The following is a 15105-nucleotide window of genomic DNA, read 5'->3' on the forward strand; positions in this document are numbered from 1 at the left end:
AATCCCAGCTACTCGGGAGGCCGAGGCAGGAGAATTGCTTGAACCCAGGAGGCAGAGGTTGCATTGAGCCAGGCTCATGCCACTGCACTCCAGGCTGGGCAACAGAGTGAGACTCCATCTCAAAAAGAAAAGACCCCGTATTTTAAGTCAGGTGTATATTATTGTATGTGATGCCTGTTAGCCATGAGTTTTAAATATTTAGGCTTATTTTTGTATCCTTTTTGCATACTTCAAGAATTTTGGATTTTGAGAATGTGTAAACTTTTGTTTGGAGATAATTTAAAAGAAGGAACCTGGGTTTTGAGAGGGGAGTAGAAGTGGATAGAATAAAATAGATGTTTTTGTAATGTAGCTTTGGGAGAGAGAAAAACCTGAGGCCGATACAGCTGAACTTCAAAGTGCATTCTTATTTTTGTTGTCGAAGGGAGTTGAGGAAGCCAAGTCAGTTTTGGCATAAAGTTAGAATTGTTTTTTGGCTAATGGCTAGGGTTGTTAGTGGGTAAAGTTCGAGGCACATCTTTGTCTCATATGGTTATTAACCCCACAGCTATACGTTTAACTGTTTATAAAAAGCTTTGGGAAATCTATTTATTTAAGCATCCAGATTTTTCTGCATCTTTAGGACTATGAGAAGATATAGGAGACAAGAAGGAATATTAAAATTAAATGTTTGAATAAAGGACCATACAAAAGAAGGAAAAGCCTTTTTTAATAGTCAAAATTTAAGTGAATTTACACGTTTTTGTCAAAACTGTAGGGGAAAGAAAAGTAAGAAAAGATGGTCAGTGGAAATCACTAAAATGTGTAATCTACCAATTTGTTTACTTATTTTCTGTTTTCTTATGAGATCTTTTTACTTACGTGAATAGAAAACTTTTCTAAGCTCTTTCATAAGTTTATTCTCTAATTTCATTGTTCCCTGTGAAGTCTTAAGTTTCTAACTAGAAATTTTTCCTACCATGAGGATTTCTAGTTATGTAACCTCCAAAGGTGGGAGAGAGTATTACACTTTGAAATGAAATGTGAATGTATTTATTTAGAAATTCAATATTTAAAATTAAATACATATTTTCTTAAATTTGGTCTTGGGTATGGCTTAGAAAAAGCTGGAACAGCTACTCATCAAATACCCTCCTGAAGAAGTAGAATCTCGACGCTGGCAGAAGATAGCAGATGAATTGGGTAACAGGACAGCAAAACAGGTAATTGAGGAGATGACTGCAGATTGCTGGTATGCTTTTGGTAGTTTTTTAATAAAGGAGAATAATGCAGCTGACATTGGGCGATCTGACATAACACTTTCAGCTACAGACTGCTGTAGTATGTGGTGTTTTGTAAAAAAAATTGTATATATTTTTGTTGATTTCAGAAACAACTTGAGATACTTCTGCTTTGGATCATTACGAAATATTAAAAAATGAACATATAATGGACTTAGTTTCTCTTGAATGCTTACTAAATATACTAATTGTATACTTTTTGGTTATACTGAGCAAACAGATTTGTTTCATTGCCTTAGTATTCCCTGGTTGTCTTTCTAAAAATATATCTCTTGTAGTTTACTCCTTCACATTCCCATCTATATTAATAGATGTGTTTTTATACTACAAATGTAAGTGTTCACAAGTTGAAATATGTGTTTAGCTTTAGAATCAAATTTAAATTTACTTGAATAATTTTTGTTTGGCCTAGATTTTAAAATATATGTGTATTTGGTGGCAGTTTATTGTTATTTCTAGATTCATGATGAGTATTGAATTCTTAGCATTCATTAGATACTCATGTACGTTTTAATTTTTAAAAACGACTCAGGTATTGTATGTCATCTCATTGTGTTAAGAGACTTGTCATATTTCCTTAGGTTGCCAGCCGAGTACAGAAGTATTTCATAAAGCTGACTAAAGCTGGCATTCCAGTACCAGGCAGAACACCAAACTTATATATATACTCCAAAAAGGTAAAAGAAAATACATGAAAGTAAACTGTAGATTAAATTTATTAAAGTAAGAATTGCTATGTAAAAATCTACACATTTGACAGAATAGTGTCGTTGTATTTTAAAACTTCTGTTCATTCTAAGCATTTCCTTATATTATGCATAAATGGAGGGTAAGGACTCCATTATTGCTACTCAGTGAAATTCATGATTCTTCATTATTTTCTTTGGAGTAATGTGAATGAGTGCTAATTGAAAGATTTTAGATTCAAAATATGTTAGAAAGGCCTTTGTGAGGGTAAAGTTTTTAGGATATTTGATTATTTAATAAATACAATCAATTTCTGTTTTGTAGATAATGCTACATAACTCCAAGAATAGAAAGGTTTATTATGATATTCTAAAGCCAGGCACAGTGGTGTGCACCTGTTGTCCCAGCTACTTGGGAGGCTGAGGCACGAGGAGCACTTGAGGCCAGGAGTTCGAGTCCAACTTAGGCAACATAGTGAGGTCCCATATCTTTAAAAAAATAAAATATTGTATTTAATCCTTACTACAATTCTTGAAATATAGTCTTATCATCTTCACTTTACTGACATAATATTAATAGCTAGCTGTTATATTGAGGGCTCTGAGCCAGACTCTACTGTTCTATAACCTTTTATTAGATAATGAAACTGGGCCCTCAGATATGTTGAGTGAATTATCTAGTTGCTTAGCTGCTAAGTCTGGGAACCACTGATTGTCTCTCATTCTGATGCCACGCTTTTTCCACTTTTCTCTGTTGCATTCTACAGTGGAGAAGCTCCTGTTTCTTTCCCAAACAGGACACTACATTAAAACGTAGCCAGTTTCGGCCGGGCACGGTGGCTCACGCCTGTAATCCCAGCACTTTGGGAGGCCGAGGCGGGTGGATCACGAGGTCAGGAGTTCAAGACCAGCCTGGCCAATGTGGTGAAACCCCGTCTCTACTAAGAATACAAAAATTAGCCGGGTGTGGTGGCACGTGCCTGCAGTCCCAGCTGTTCAGGAGGCTGAGGCAGAAGAATCGCTTGAACCTGGGAGGCGGAGGTTGCAGTGAGCCGAGATTTCATCACTGCACCCCAGCCTGGGCGACAGAGGGAGATTCCATCTCAAAAAAAAAAAAAGTAGCCAGTTTCTTGTAATCGCAAAAAATAAAGACACCTAATTGGCTGTTTTAAATTTCCTTAATAAGTTATCCTGGTACTTTTCCCTCCCCACCACTGACATCTTTCTCATAAAGAGAAGCTAAGAGTATATCTAGTGCTGTTACCCTTCCATACTGAAGCTATTTAATGTAATTTTACATTAAGAATATTGTCTATACAGTTTCATGTTTTATACATTAAAAAAAAATTTTTTTTAACCAAGCTTTGGAAGCTTGCTTTAATTTGCCAATTGTTTTAAATATTTTGGGTTTCCCACCAAATACAGCATAACCTGTGTAGATATGTAGAGTTCATCCTATAACTGTGGAATATTGGAACCTTACGTTAATCTGTGTTTAATGTAAGAGCTCTTATTTTCATGGTTAATTTCTAAGCTAATTTTATAGATGTGTTGTAACCATATGTTTTCATAGTTAACACTGGATAATGATAACAAAAGGAATACTGGAGAACCTACATGTGTTTTTTTTCCCTTAGGTGTACTGTATTTTGGCTGTGAAGATCTAGTACAGCTGTATTTACAATGCTTGCCATGGTTAGAGTTTAAATTTGGAAAATTAGAGTTTAACTTTGGAAAGTTAAAATTGCTTGCCATGGTTAGAGTTTAAATTTGGAAACAGGTGAAATGATGGTTCTCCATGTAGCTGAGGGTGTTCTTTGTGACTGTGCTATTGATCAAGACAGGCAGGCTGCATAGTGGTGGAAAGTGAGAATTTGGGCACCACATAGGCCTAGTTTATAATCCTGGTTCTACCACTATCTGGCTGCAACACACTGAACAAGAAACTTAACCTCCCTGTCCTCAGTTTTCTCATCTTTAAATTAGAGGTGATGATAATTACTTTATAGGAATGTTGTAAGGATTAAATGACATTGGCATAGAGCAAGCTTGTCCAACCCATGGCCCACGTACCACGTGTGGCCCAGGACAGCTTTGAATGTGGCTCAACACAAATTGGTAAACTTTCTTAAAACATTACAAGATTTTTTTTTTTTTTTAGTGTGGCCCAAGACAATTCTTCTTCCAGCGTAGCCCAGGGGAGCCAAAGATTGGACGCCCCTGGCATAGAATAAGCAGTCAATCAATGTTAGATAAGTATTTTCAGATATTCATAATGTTATAGAAATTTTCCTTTTACTGGATAGTTTTATGTCTGGCATAGGCCACTTCATCCTCTCTGATCTTCTATAAGATGATCATAAGAGTTCAGTGCAGCCAGTATTTGACTGCCAAGAATATGATAAATGCTGGGGATACAAATATAAGCTAGATATTGAGCATGTGGCCCATTTTACCGTTGTTGGGGTATTTCCCCTACATTTAAAAAAATTTTTTTTAAGGCTAGTTGTGCTTTAAAAACACAGAAAACATAGAAAAAGCAACAACATAAGAGTATGCTAAAGGATAGAGTGAAATTCTTCTGATAGACTTGTTGGAAGTAACATTTGTATTTTTATATTTTTGGTTCTTGTAATGATTTTTCACTGTCCCAATTAAAAATTTGTTTTCTTACTTAGTCTTCAACAAGCAGACGACAGCACCCTCTTAATAAGCATCTCTTTAAGCCTTCCACTTTCATGACTTCACATGAACCGCCAGTGTATATGGATGAAGATGATGACCGATCTTGTTTTCATAGCCACATGAACACTGCTGTTGAAGATGCATCAGTAAGTTATCTACTTAGTTGTTATACACATCAAGGTATAGAAGAGAGTAGGATTTTCTAATTATTTCCACTCTTTAGAGAATGTTGGTTTCTTTTAATGAACAAGTCAAATGTATAGTTTTTAAGTAATGTGCTTTTGTGAGGAAAATTTCAAACATATACAAAAATAGAGAGAATAGTATAATGAACCTTAACAATTATCAACATGAAGCTACCTTATTTTATCTCTACTCCCTCCCTACCCACCTCAACTCTGCTCTGGATTATTTTGGAGCAAGTCCCAGATATTACAGAATATAATTATCATGTTTATAAAAGGTGATTTGTTATACAGTGAAATATATAGTCACCGTTCATGATTTTTTTTCTAATTTTTTCATTTGGGCTTGGATCCAAATAAAGCCCATAAATCACAATAGGTTCATTCTCCGTCTGTCACTTTCCTTTATTCCCTTTCCCAGTGTTTTTGTTGAAGAACTGGTTCATTTGTCCTATAGAATTTTGCAGTATGGATTTTATTGATTACATCTTCTTGTTGTCATTTAATCTGTTCCTCTGTTTTCTGAACTTCCTGTAAATTCACAGTAGGTCAAGAGCATTGATGAGATGCAGATGTATTTGTCTGTTAGGGTGGGCAGGTTTACTTTCGTCAGCCTGGTTGTCTCTTTTTTAGGCATGTTCTGATCATTGCCTAGATCGATTAGTTCGTTAGATGTTACAGAATAGTGATTATGCTATCATTTCTTCATTTCCTTGATGGACTATTCTAAAAGTAATTCCCCTGCCCCCCAGTCAACTATTTGGTTACTCTGAGGTACATATAGAAAAGGTGGGATAATTGCTCAATTCTCCCTTTATTTTCTTTTTCTTTTTTTTTTTTTTTTAGGCAGAGTCTCGCTCTGTTGCCCAGGCTGGAGTGCAGTGGTGCAATCTCGGCTCATTGCAGCCTCCACCTCCCAGGTTCAAGTGATTCTCCTGCCTCAGCCGCCTGCGTAGCTGAGACTACAGGCGTGTGCTACCACGCCCGGCTAGTTTTTGTATTTTCAGTAGAGGCGGGGGTTCACCATGTTGGCCAGGATATTCTCGATGTCCTGACCTCGTGATCTGCCTGCCTTGGCCTCCCAAAGTGCTGAGATAATAGGTGTGAGCCACCATGCCTGGACTATTTTCTGGTTTTTAAAATAATGAGTTAATTTTCTCATGTCCTTCAAAGATGACCAATGAGGTTTAAAAATTTTTTGTATTCTTAAGAACTATTGGCCCTAAATGTATTTAATGTGTTTCAATTCATTGATGTTACTGCCTTGGTTAGTGTTCAAACTGGCCCATCTTTGGTTAGTTGTAGCCTATTTAAGTTGGTTTATAAGTTCTTTTGATAAGACTCTAATAGTGCTTAATAGCTTAATACCCATTTTTAACAAGGAAAATCCAGGCTCATCTTGTATATTTCCTGCCTCAGACCCAGAGTTAGTCCTTCTTTTTACTGGGAAATGGTATTTAGAGACTATATCCTGACTGTAGGAGTGTTACTTGCTGCTGGGTTCATCATTGTTTGTAGGCCTGTTAATGGACAGAGCTGGGAAATATGATACATTTTTATTTTATTTAAGGATGAAAGACATCATTAAGTTCATATTTTAATTTCAAATTCAACTTAAGAACTCTAGGACTTTTATCTACCCTAATCAATCTTAAATATGTATCTCCTTTCTGCAGGTTAAAAATCACAGTTCTCAATGATATCAATGTAATACTTACTTCCTTTGTCTCACGCTGCCCAGAACAATCTCAGAATATATTAATAACCAACACTACTATTAATATGGTTCCTGAAAACTGTTTTTCAGTTCTTTATTTTGCCATATCTATATCTATATCTATATCTATATCTATCACGCTACAGAAGTAAAGTCAAATTGGTTTTTAAATTATCTTGGAATAAATAATCCCTCTCAGTGTTGCCATGGTTGGATATTAATTTAGGTTAATTCACTTTATTTTACTTTACATATATAGGGATTTCTTTTTGTTGCTGTTAATATTTTTTATTATTTACTATTCCTGAAATTATTTTCTCAATACTTAACCTGATTCTGATTCCTTGCTTAAAAGTACATAAAGATTACCCTATATCTTCCTTAATTCTCTGATTATATAGAACTGGAAAAGGATATTTTAATGAAAAGTTATCAAATAAAAGTAAGCTCGTTTGTTCTATAGCTAGATTAATCAAATACTGATTGTATACTTTGGCATCAAACTACCTTCATAACTATTCATAAAAATTTTTAAATTTCCTTTTAAACTTGTCTTTTGAAAAATGACTAATATCAGTGCTGTATCTTAAACAGTATTTGTGTATAATTTCATACTTTGTGATTATTAGAATTGTACATCTGAGAAATATTTATTTAAACTTACTATTTATCAGGCTTTGCTAGGGATTAGATACATAGTTATGAACAAAATATGTTTGATCTTTGTGCTCATAAATTTTAGTCTGTGGGAGGAGATAGATGTGTAATCACATCAGTAAATCACACATTTAAAAAAGTGCTTCAGACCGGGCACTGTGGCTCACGCCTATAATCCCAGCACTTTGGTAGGCAGAGGTGGGCAGATCACCTGAGGTCAGGAGTTCAAGACCAGCCTGGCCAACATGGTAAAACCTCATCTTTACTTAAAAAAAAAAAAAAAAAAATTAGCTGGGCATGGTGGTGCATGCCTGTAATCTCAGCTACTCAGGAGGCTGAGGCAGGATAATTGCCTGAACCCGGGAGGTGGAGGTTGCCAGGAGCTGGGATTGCGCCACTGCACTCCAGCCTGGGCAACAAGGGCAAAAACTCCATCTCCGAAAAAATAAATTAAAAAATGCTTCAAAGGAAAAAGAGATGCTAACATAATTATTTAAGAGGTACTTAATTTAGATTGAGAGTTTCAGGGGAAGACCTGAGAGGGTGACAGTGAAGATGGTACTTGAAGTATGGATAAAAATTGGCCAGATGAAGAGTGGTGGTGGAGTACTTAAAAAAAGTACAATTTGGCTAGGCGTGGTGGCTCACAACTGTAATCCTAGTACCGTTGGAAGCTGAGGCAGGAGGATCACTTGAGCCTTGGAGTTCAAGACCAGCCTGGGCAACATAGCGAGACCCCATCTCTACAAAAAAGGAAAAAGAAAAAATTATCAGCCTGGCATGGTGGTGCATTCCTGAAGTCCCATCTACTCAAGAGGCTGAGATGGGAGGATCACTTGAGCCTGGGAAATTGGGCCTGCAGTGAACCTGGATGACGCCACTGCATTCTAGCCTGGGCGACAGAGGGAGAATCTGTCTTAAAAAAAAAAAAAAAACAAAAAGGCTGGGCACAGTGTCTCACACCTGTAATCCCAGCACTTTGGGAGGCCGAGGTGGGCAGATCGTGAGGTCAGGTGTTGGAGACCAGCCTGGTCAACATGGTGAAACCCCGTCTCTACTATAAATACAAAAATTAGCCAGGTATGGTGGCTCATGCTTGTAGTCCCAGCTACTCGGGAGGCTGAGGCAGGAGGATCACTTGAACCCAGGAGGCAGAGGTTTGCAGTGAGCTGAGATCGTGCCACTGCACTCCAGCCTGGAAGACAGAGTGAGACTCCATCTCAAAAAACAAAATAAAAAAACCCAAAACCCTCAGAAAAACCCACACACACACAAAAAACCCAAAGTTACAGTTTGACAAATTGGCAAAATAGAGTGGATTGGATTTGATGTAATTTTCGTTGTTGTTGAGTTTATTTATTTAAAAATGAGTGCCAGTTCAAATTATTCTGATCACTTTAAAATAGCTACTCAAAATGTATATTTATGAAGCATCTGGTGGAAAAATTTATAGATTTTAATTTCTCTTTTCAAAAAGCAATTGATAGAACACTTACTTACATGTTATTTACCTGTGGCTTTGAAATCTGTATACAGTTTTAGCTCCATTTGATATTAGTCCCCTTTAAGTAAGTTTAAAGTGATTATGATTAGGAAATCTATGAGGCTGTAAAAAATTTTTCTTTTAATTTTGGTGAAATACACATAACATGAAATTTACCATCCTCACCATTTTTATAGTATACAGTTCAGCAATGCTATGTACAGTCACATTATTGTGCAGCCAGTCTCCAGAGCTCTCAGCTTACATGACTGAAACTCTGTACCTATTAAACATCTCCCCAACACCCCTCTTTCTAGCCTCTGGCAGTCATTATTCTGCTTTCTGTATCTATAAATTTGACTACTCTGCATACCTCAAGTAAGTGGAAGCATACGGTATTTGTCCTTTTGTGACCGGCTTGTTTCACCCAAAATATGTTCTTCAAGATTCATCCATTTTGTAGCATGTATCACAATTTCTTTCCTTTTTAAGGCTGCATTATATTCCCAATATTGTATGCCACATTTTGTTTATCCAGTCATCTGTTGATGGATACTTGGGTTGCTTCCACCTTTTGGCTATTGTGAATAATGCTACTGTGAACATGGGTATACAAATATCCTGCTTTCAGTTCTTTTGGGAAGTAGAATTGCTAGATTGTATGGTAATTTTATGTTAAATTTTTTGAGGTACCACCATACTGTTTTCCATAGGAGCTGTACCATTTACATTCTCACAAACAGTGCACAAGGATTCCAATTTATTTACATCCTTGCCAACACTGGTTTTTTTTTTTTTTTTTTAGTAGTAGCCACCTACTGGGTGTGAGGTGATTTAACTTTTTTTAATCTTAGCCCTGCTGATCACATTTAATAATATCCTTAGCATTTAAATGCAAATTTAAAAATTTAAAAGTGTTTACACTCTTTGCATTTGCAAAATACCTGAATTAAGTAAATTTCATTAAGACGTTTCTTACTATATTATCTAATTATTTGGGTCACTCATTTATTAGTGTATAGCATTACTTACGTTGTGTTTCTCAGTGGTGACATAGGATGGTAATAACAATCATCAAACATCTTTAGTTGACAAGAATTTGAAATGGATAGTGGGGCCAGGTGCAGTGGCTCATGCTGTAATCCTAGCAATAAGTGAGGCCTAGATGAGCAAATCGCTTGAGCCCAGAAGTTCGAGACCAGCCTGTGCAACATGACGAAACCCCGTCTCTACAAAAAAAGAAAAAAATTAGCCAGGCTTGGTGGTGTACGCCTGTCATCTCAGCTGCTCAGGAGACTGAGGTGGGAGAATCACTTGAGCTTGGGAGGTCAAGGCTGCAGAGAGCCCCACCATTGCACTCCAGCCTGGGTGACAGAGTGAAACCCTCTCTCTCAAAAAAAAAAATAAAAAAAAATAAAATAAAATAAATAAATAATAAGTAAATAAATAAATAAAAATAAAAAAACAGGAAAAAGTGGGAGATAAGATAGATGAAGTGTGAAATTGTAAAGAATCTTTTATTCAGCTGAAGACTTTGGACTTGATGCTGTAGATAGGAAACCACTGGGAACTTTTAAGTAATGGTAGGGGCAAAGGATGGGGTGGATACTAGAGGATGGATTTGAGAGAGATTGTAGAAAGATTAAGAAATGACAGGATTTGTTACATTCGATATAAGACGGAGTGAAAAACTGAGGATAGGCCAGGTGTGGTGTGCCTGTAATCCCAGCACTTTGGGAGGCTGAGGCGGGCAGATCACGAGGTCAGGAGATCAAGACCATCCTGGCTAACATGGTGAAACCCCGTCTCTACTAAAAAATACAAAAAAATTAGCCGGGCATGGTGGCGGGCGCCTGTAGTCACAGCTACTCGGAGAGGCTGAGGCAGGAGAATGGCGTGAACCCGGGAGGCGGAGCTTGCAGTGAGCCGAGATTGCGCCACTGCACTCCAGCCTGGGCGAAAGAGCAAGACTCTGTCTCAAAAAAAAAAAAAAAACACCCAAAAAAATTAGCTGGGTGTGGTGGCGGGTGCCTGTAGTCCCAGCTACTACAGGCGGGCAGCTGTAGTCCCAGCTACTTGGGAGGCTGGGGCAGGAGAATGGCGTGAACCCGGAAGGTGGAGTTTGCAGTGAGCCGAGATCGCGCCACTGCACTCCATCGTGGGTGACAGAGCGAGACTCTGGTCTCAGAAAAAAAAGAAAAACTGAGGATAACACTTAGATTTCTGACTTGGGCTGCTTTGTGTAAGCTTTTGTTTACTTGATATAAAAAAACATAGCACTTAATACCTAATGGAGCAGGAGGAACGGGTGGGGTAGGGCTTGTCTGGTCCAGGATTGAGAATTTACAGAACATGGATCAGAGAACTGAGGATGCTTTTAGGAAATTAGCGAGCATGGGATCAGTCATGAGGTAGCAAAGGAAAGAAATAGAACCTGGGTGGCAGAGCACAAATGAATTGGGAGAATGGGAAGCAGAATAGTGATTAGAAATGTCAACGAGGTTAAAAAAATAAGCTGATTATTTGGGGTGAGAATACGAGAGAAGTAGGAATAACAGTGGAGGTAGGAAATCTAAGCTTAATATTTGGGATGTAAAACACTTATAGTTGAAGGCAAGGTCCAAGGTATGGCTGTTGGAGTGGGAGTCTGAGAAGGAATGAAAATGGAGATCATTTCAGTAGAATCAGTGTAAGATTAGAGGCCAGAAATAGCGAGTTGGGCATCTGTGATAATCTTGAAGTTGTCTAGGATGATGAACCACAGTGTTGTCAGCAATTTTAAATAGACAAATTCTGCACGTTAATACTTTGAGTAGAAAACTACTTGTCAATTTGGGAGGTGGGGGATAGTCCTGAACGTATGTATCTAAAAGTTCGGAATCATAAATAGACTTTATACCTTGAAAGCCAGTTTATTAAGGGATACTTCAACTTAATACGTTTATTTTATTTTTAAATTTTGAGACGGAGTCTCACTCTGTCTCCCAGGCTGGAGTGCAGTGACACAGTCTTGCCTCCCATGTGTAAGCAATTCTCCTGCCTCAGCTTCCCGAGTAGCAGGGATTACAGGTGTGTGCCACCACACCCAGCTAATTTTTGTATTTTTAGTAGAGACAGGCTTTTGCCATGTTGGCTAGGTTGGTCTTGAACTCCTAACCTAAAGTGATCCGTCCACCTCGGCCTCCCAAAGTGCTGGGATTACAGGTGTAAGCCACTGCGCCTAGCCTACTCAATACATTTATATAGTTTTTACTGTTGGTGTCTCTTACAGTCTATTCTAAATAGTCATCTTTGTAACTCAGTTCATCTTGTTGAGTAGGAGAGAAATGTTCTACTTTGATCATTGGGAGTACAGAGCAAAAAACAAGAGCAGAGGTTGGTTTGCTTGTTATTAAGAAAGTGTCATGTTTACAGGAGCAAATGTAAAAATCTGTTAGATTGAAGAAGAGAAACTTCCTTAAATGAGGGAGAAGTAGATTACAAGTCACTCAAGTAACCGTGAAAATATAAAGATGGGATTGGGTTTGCAACAGTGTATGACAGAGGTGGTAAGCATGGCCGCACTTCCCTTTTACCTGCATTGAAGTAGTCTGCTACAATTCAGAATTACTATTTTGTTAAAAAAAACAAAAAGCCGTCCAAAAGCATTAGTGGAAAATACTGCTAATAGCAGCACTAATTTTCTATGAGTACTAAGAGATATTTTAAAAATGAAAAATATCAGTAGAAAAATATTCTGTATCAGTATTTCTTACACTTAATTCATTTTAATTACCAAACCAACATTTCTGTTTTGTTTTTTTTGATAGGATGACGAAAGTATTCCTATCATATATAGGAATTTACCTGAATATAAAGAACTATTACAGTTTAAAAAGTTAAAGAAGCAGAAACTTCAGCAGATGCAAGCTGAAAGTGGATTTGTGCAACATGTGGGCTTTAAGGTAAGTTCTGTTTAATTTTAGGATTCATTTTATTTATTTATTTATTTATTTAGAGACAGAGTCTCGCTGTTGCCCAGGCTGGAGCGCAGTGGCGTGATCTCAGCTTACTGCAACCTCTGCCTCCCGGGTTCAAGCGATTCTCGTGTCTCAGCCACCCAAGTAGCTGGGATTACAGGTGTGTGCCACTATGCCCAGCTAATTTTTGTATTTTTAGTAGAGATGGGGGTTTCACCATGTTGGCCAGGCTGCAATATTCATTTAATTTTAAAAGGGTGATAAGAGATACTTTAAAGTGGTTTCTGTAGTGTTAAACTCCAGAACTGCTAAGCATGTAGGAAAAGGTTTATCTTTTATCCCATTCATTTATACAAAGCAGTGGTGCCATCGTTCCTGATGTGACAAGTTTATTATTTAGTAGAGTGAAGACAGACATACAGGTAGCTATCAATTGAGGTAAAATGTGAGGGGCTTTTGTTTAGCTATTTCTCTTTTCGTTGCTGTTGTTCATGGGTCAGAAATGGGTTTTTTCCCCTTTCTGATTGAGAGGCTAATAGAAATGCATATGCTCATTCTGCAGAATTTTGTAATACACATTATGTTCCAGTCACTTTGCTAAGTGCTAGAGTAAACAAGACAGACTCAGTTCTTGCCCTTATTCTGTTTTCATTCTCATAAGGAATTTAGAGAAGTTAAACAAAATAGTTGAGCGTGGCTAGAGTACATACTAGAGAGTAGTTAGAGGCTGCTTGCACCGCCTTATAAATTTTGCCAAGGAGCTCACACTATCCTGAGAGGTTGGTGGGGGGAACCATTGAATGATTTTAAGCAGAAAGTAACATGAAATTTACGTTTTGGAAAGAATCATTCTAGTTACTTAAACTATTGGGGGTGATAATCTTTAGGAAAGCAGTGGGTTTGGAACTGACCAGCTTTTCCCCTCATCATTTTGGCCATAGTATGGAAACTAAATTAGAGGAAGGCAAGACTAGAGTCAAGGAAACTGGTTAGAGATTCTTTTGATAATTTAGACAAAAGAGGAGGGTGTCCTGAACTTGACTGGTGGCCATGGAAATAAAGATTGGCAAGTTTGAGAAGCCTTTAGGCATTAGAATTGACTTGGTTGGACTGGAGGAAGTAATAACGAGACCATAAACTTGGTGGTGTTGGTGGGTACACATGAAAGTATTGATGTGTGCTGTGACTGGTAAACCAAATTGAAAACAAAGCTATACCTTTGATCCTCTAGAGTAGCCAGTAACCATACTATATTAAATGATTTTCCCTCTTGATCTTTCAGTGACCCTGCTTCTCCAATAGAGATTTTCCTAACTGGCAGCTCTGCCCTTTCAGAAAGAAACTTGCTTCACTTCTCCTAATTTTGCTGCAAAACCCAGCCATGGCTTGTTTGCCAGTCTGTCAGCCACTATAGTTGACCAGATGATCAAAGAAACTAGAAATGATAGATCCTTTGATTTCCAAAAGTGCACAGAACACACTGAGGACTGTCACAGTGCCAGCACGCTGAGAAAGAGCTAGATATGCCTTTTTGACATGATGGGCATTGGTTATTAGGAGTCTTTAGGCTTTGGAGAGCACTTCAATAAGATAAAAGTTTAGACAATTTCATTGTTGCCTGGGTTTATGTTAGCCAAGAGAACCTGCTAAAACAATTCTGTATCAATTACCAACAGTGAAGCACTACAGGAGGCAACTGTGGCATTGCTTCCTTAACCAGTATTTGGATAGTTTTAACTATGGTATTAACTCTCTGTTTCTCAACCAGTGGTCAGAGGTACCTTTCAAGTAGATGGTTACAAATAACAAAACACCCAAATTGGAGATGATTTACTTTTAAAATTTTTAAAATAAATTTAACCTGATTGAAGATTATCCCTTCTAATGTTCCTCTCACCCACATCTTGATATTGAGTGGATGGAATTTTACCTAGTTTGCTAGAAGTTGTCTCTAACAGATAACCATTTGTGTGTTATATTACTGTCCTGTGCATGGAGAGAGAAGAGGTGTCTATGTGCACATCATGTGTTTCCTTGTGGAAAATAAAAAAGATCGTGGAACAGTATAACTTAATACATTTCCTCTCTGAATCTGTTACAGTGTGATAACTGTGGCATAGAACCCATCCAGGGTGTTCGCTGGCATTGCCAGGATTGTCCTCCAGAAATGTCTTTGGATTTCTGTGATTCTTGTTCAGACTGGTAAGTGTTTTCTTCATTGTCAGTCTTCAACTTAGACAAGAAAAGAGCTTCTCAGCCATTAGTGAATTTGATTTCCAAACATAGAAAATGTTAATACCCACACTTAGTGAATTAAACTTTGTTGTTCTAGGCAATTAATTTTTTTCTGTAATCATACCACATGTCAAGTAACTTTCCGTTAGAGATTTTGATAGATTAATGGATTTAAACAGGGAGAGCTGTGAGGGAAGATTTGTAATACACAGACTGAA

General features: G+C 37.5%; 1 protein-coding gene across 10 annotated transcripts in view; it reads left to right on the top strand.

Moving 5' to 3' along the window:
- Positions 1-15105, top strand: part of ZZZ3 (zinc finger ZZ-type containing 3) — a 119627-nt gene that overhangs the window by 100232 nt on the left and 4290 nt on the right. For all 10 annotated transcript variants that reach the window (XM_012500508.2, XM_030825168.1, XM_030825163.1 and 7 more), the window contains 5 exons: positions 1101-1202; positions 1862-1957; positions 4645-4797; positions 12503-12637; positions 14754-14854. In XM_012500508.2, the coding sequence (XP_012355962.1) occupies positions 1101-1202; positions 1862-1957; positions 4645-4797; positions 12503-12637; positions 14754-14854 (587 nt within the window). The remainder of the gene's footprint in view (positions 1-1100; positions 1203-1861; positions 1958-4644; positions 4798-12502; positions 12638-14753; positions 14855-15105) is intronic.

Source organism: Nomascus leucogenys, chromosome 12 (assembly GCF_006542625.1).
Source record: "Nomascus leucogenys isolate Asia chromosome 12, Asia_NLE_v1, whole genome shotgun sequence".
Classification (NCBI taxonomy): Eukaryota; Metazoa; Chordata; class Mammalia; order Primates; family Hylobatidae; genus Nomascus; species Nomascus leucogenys.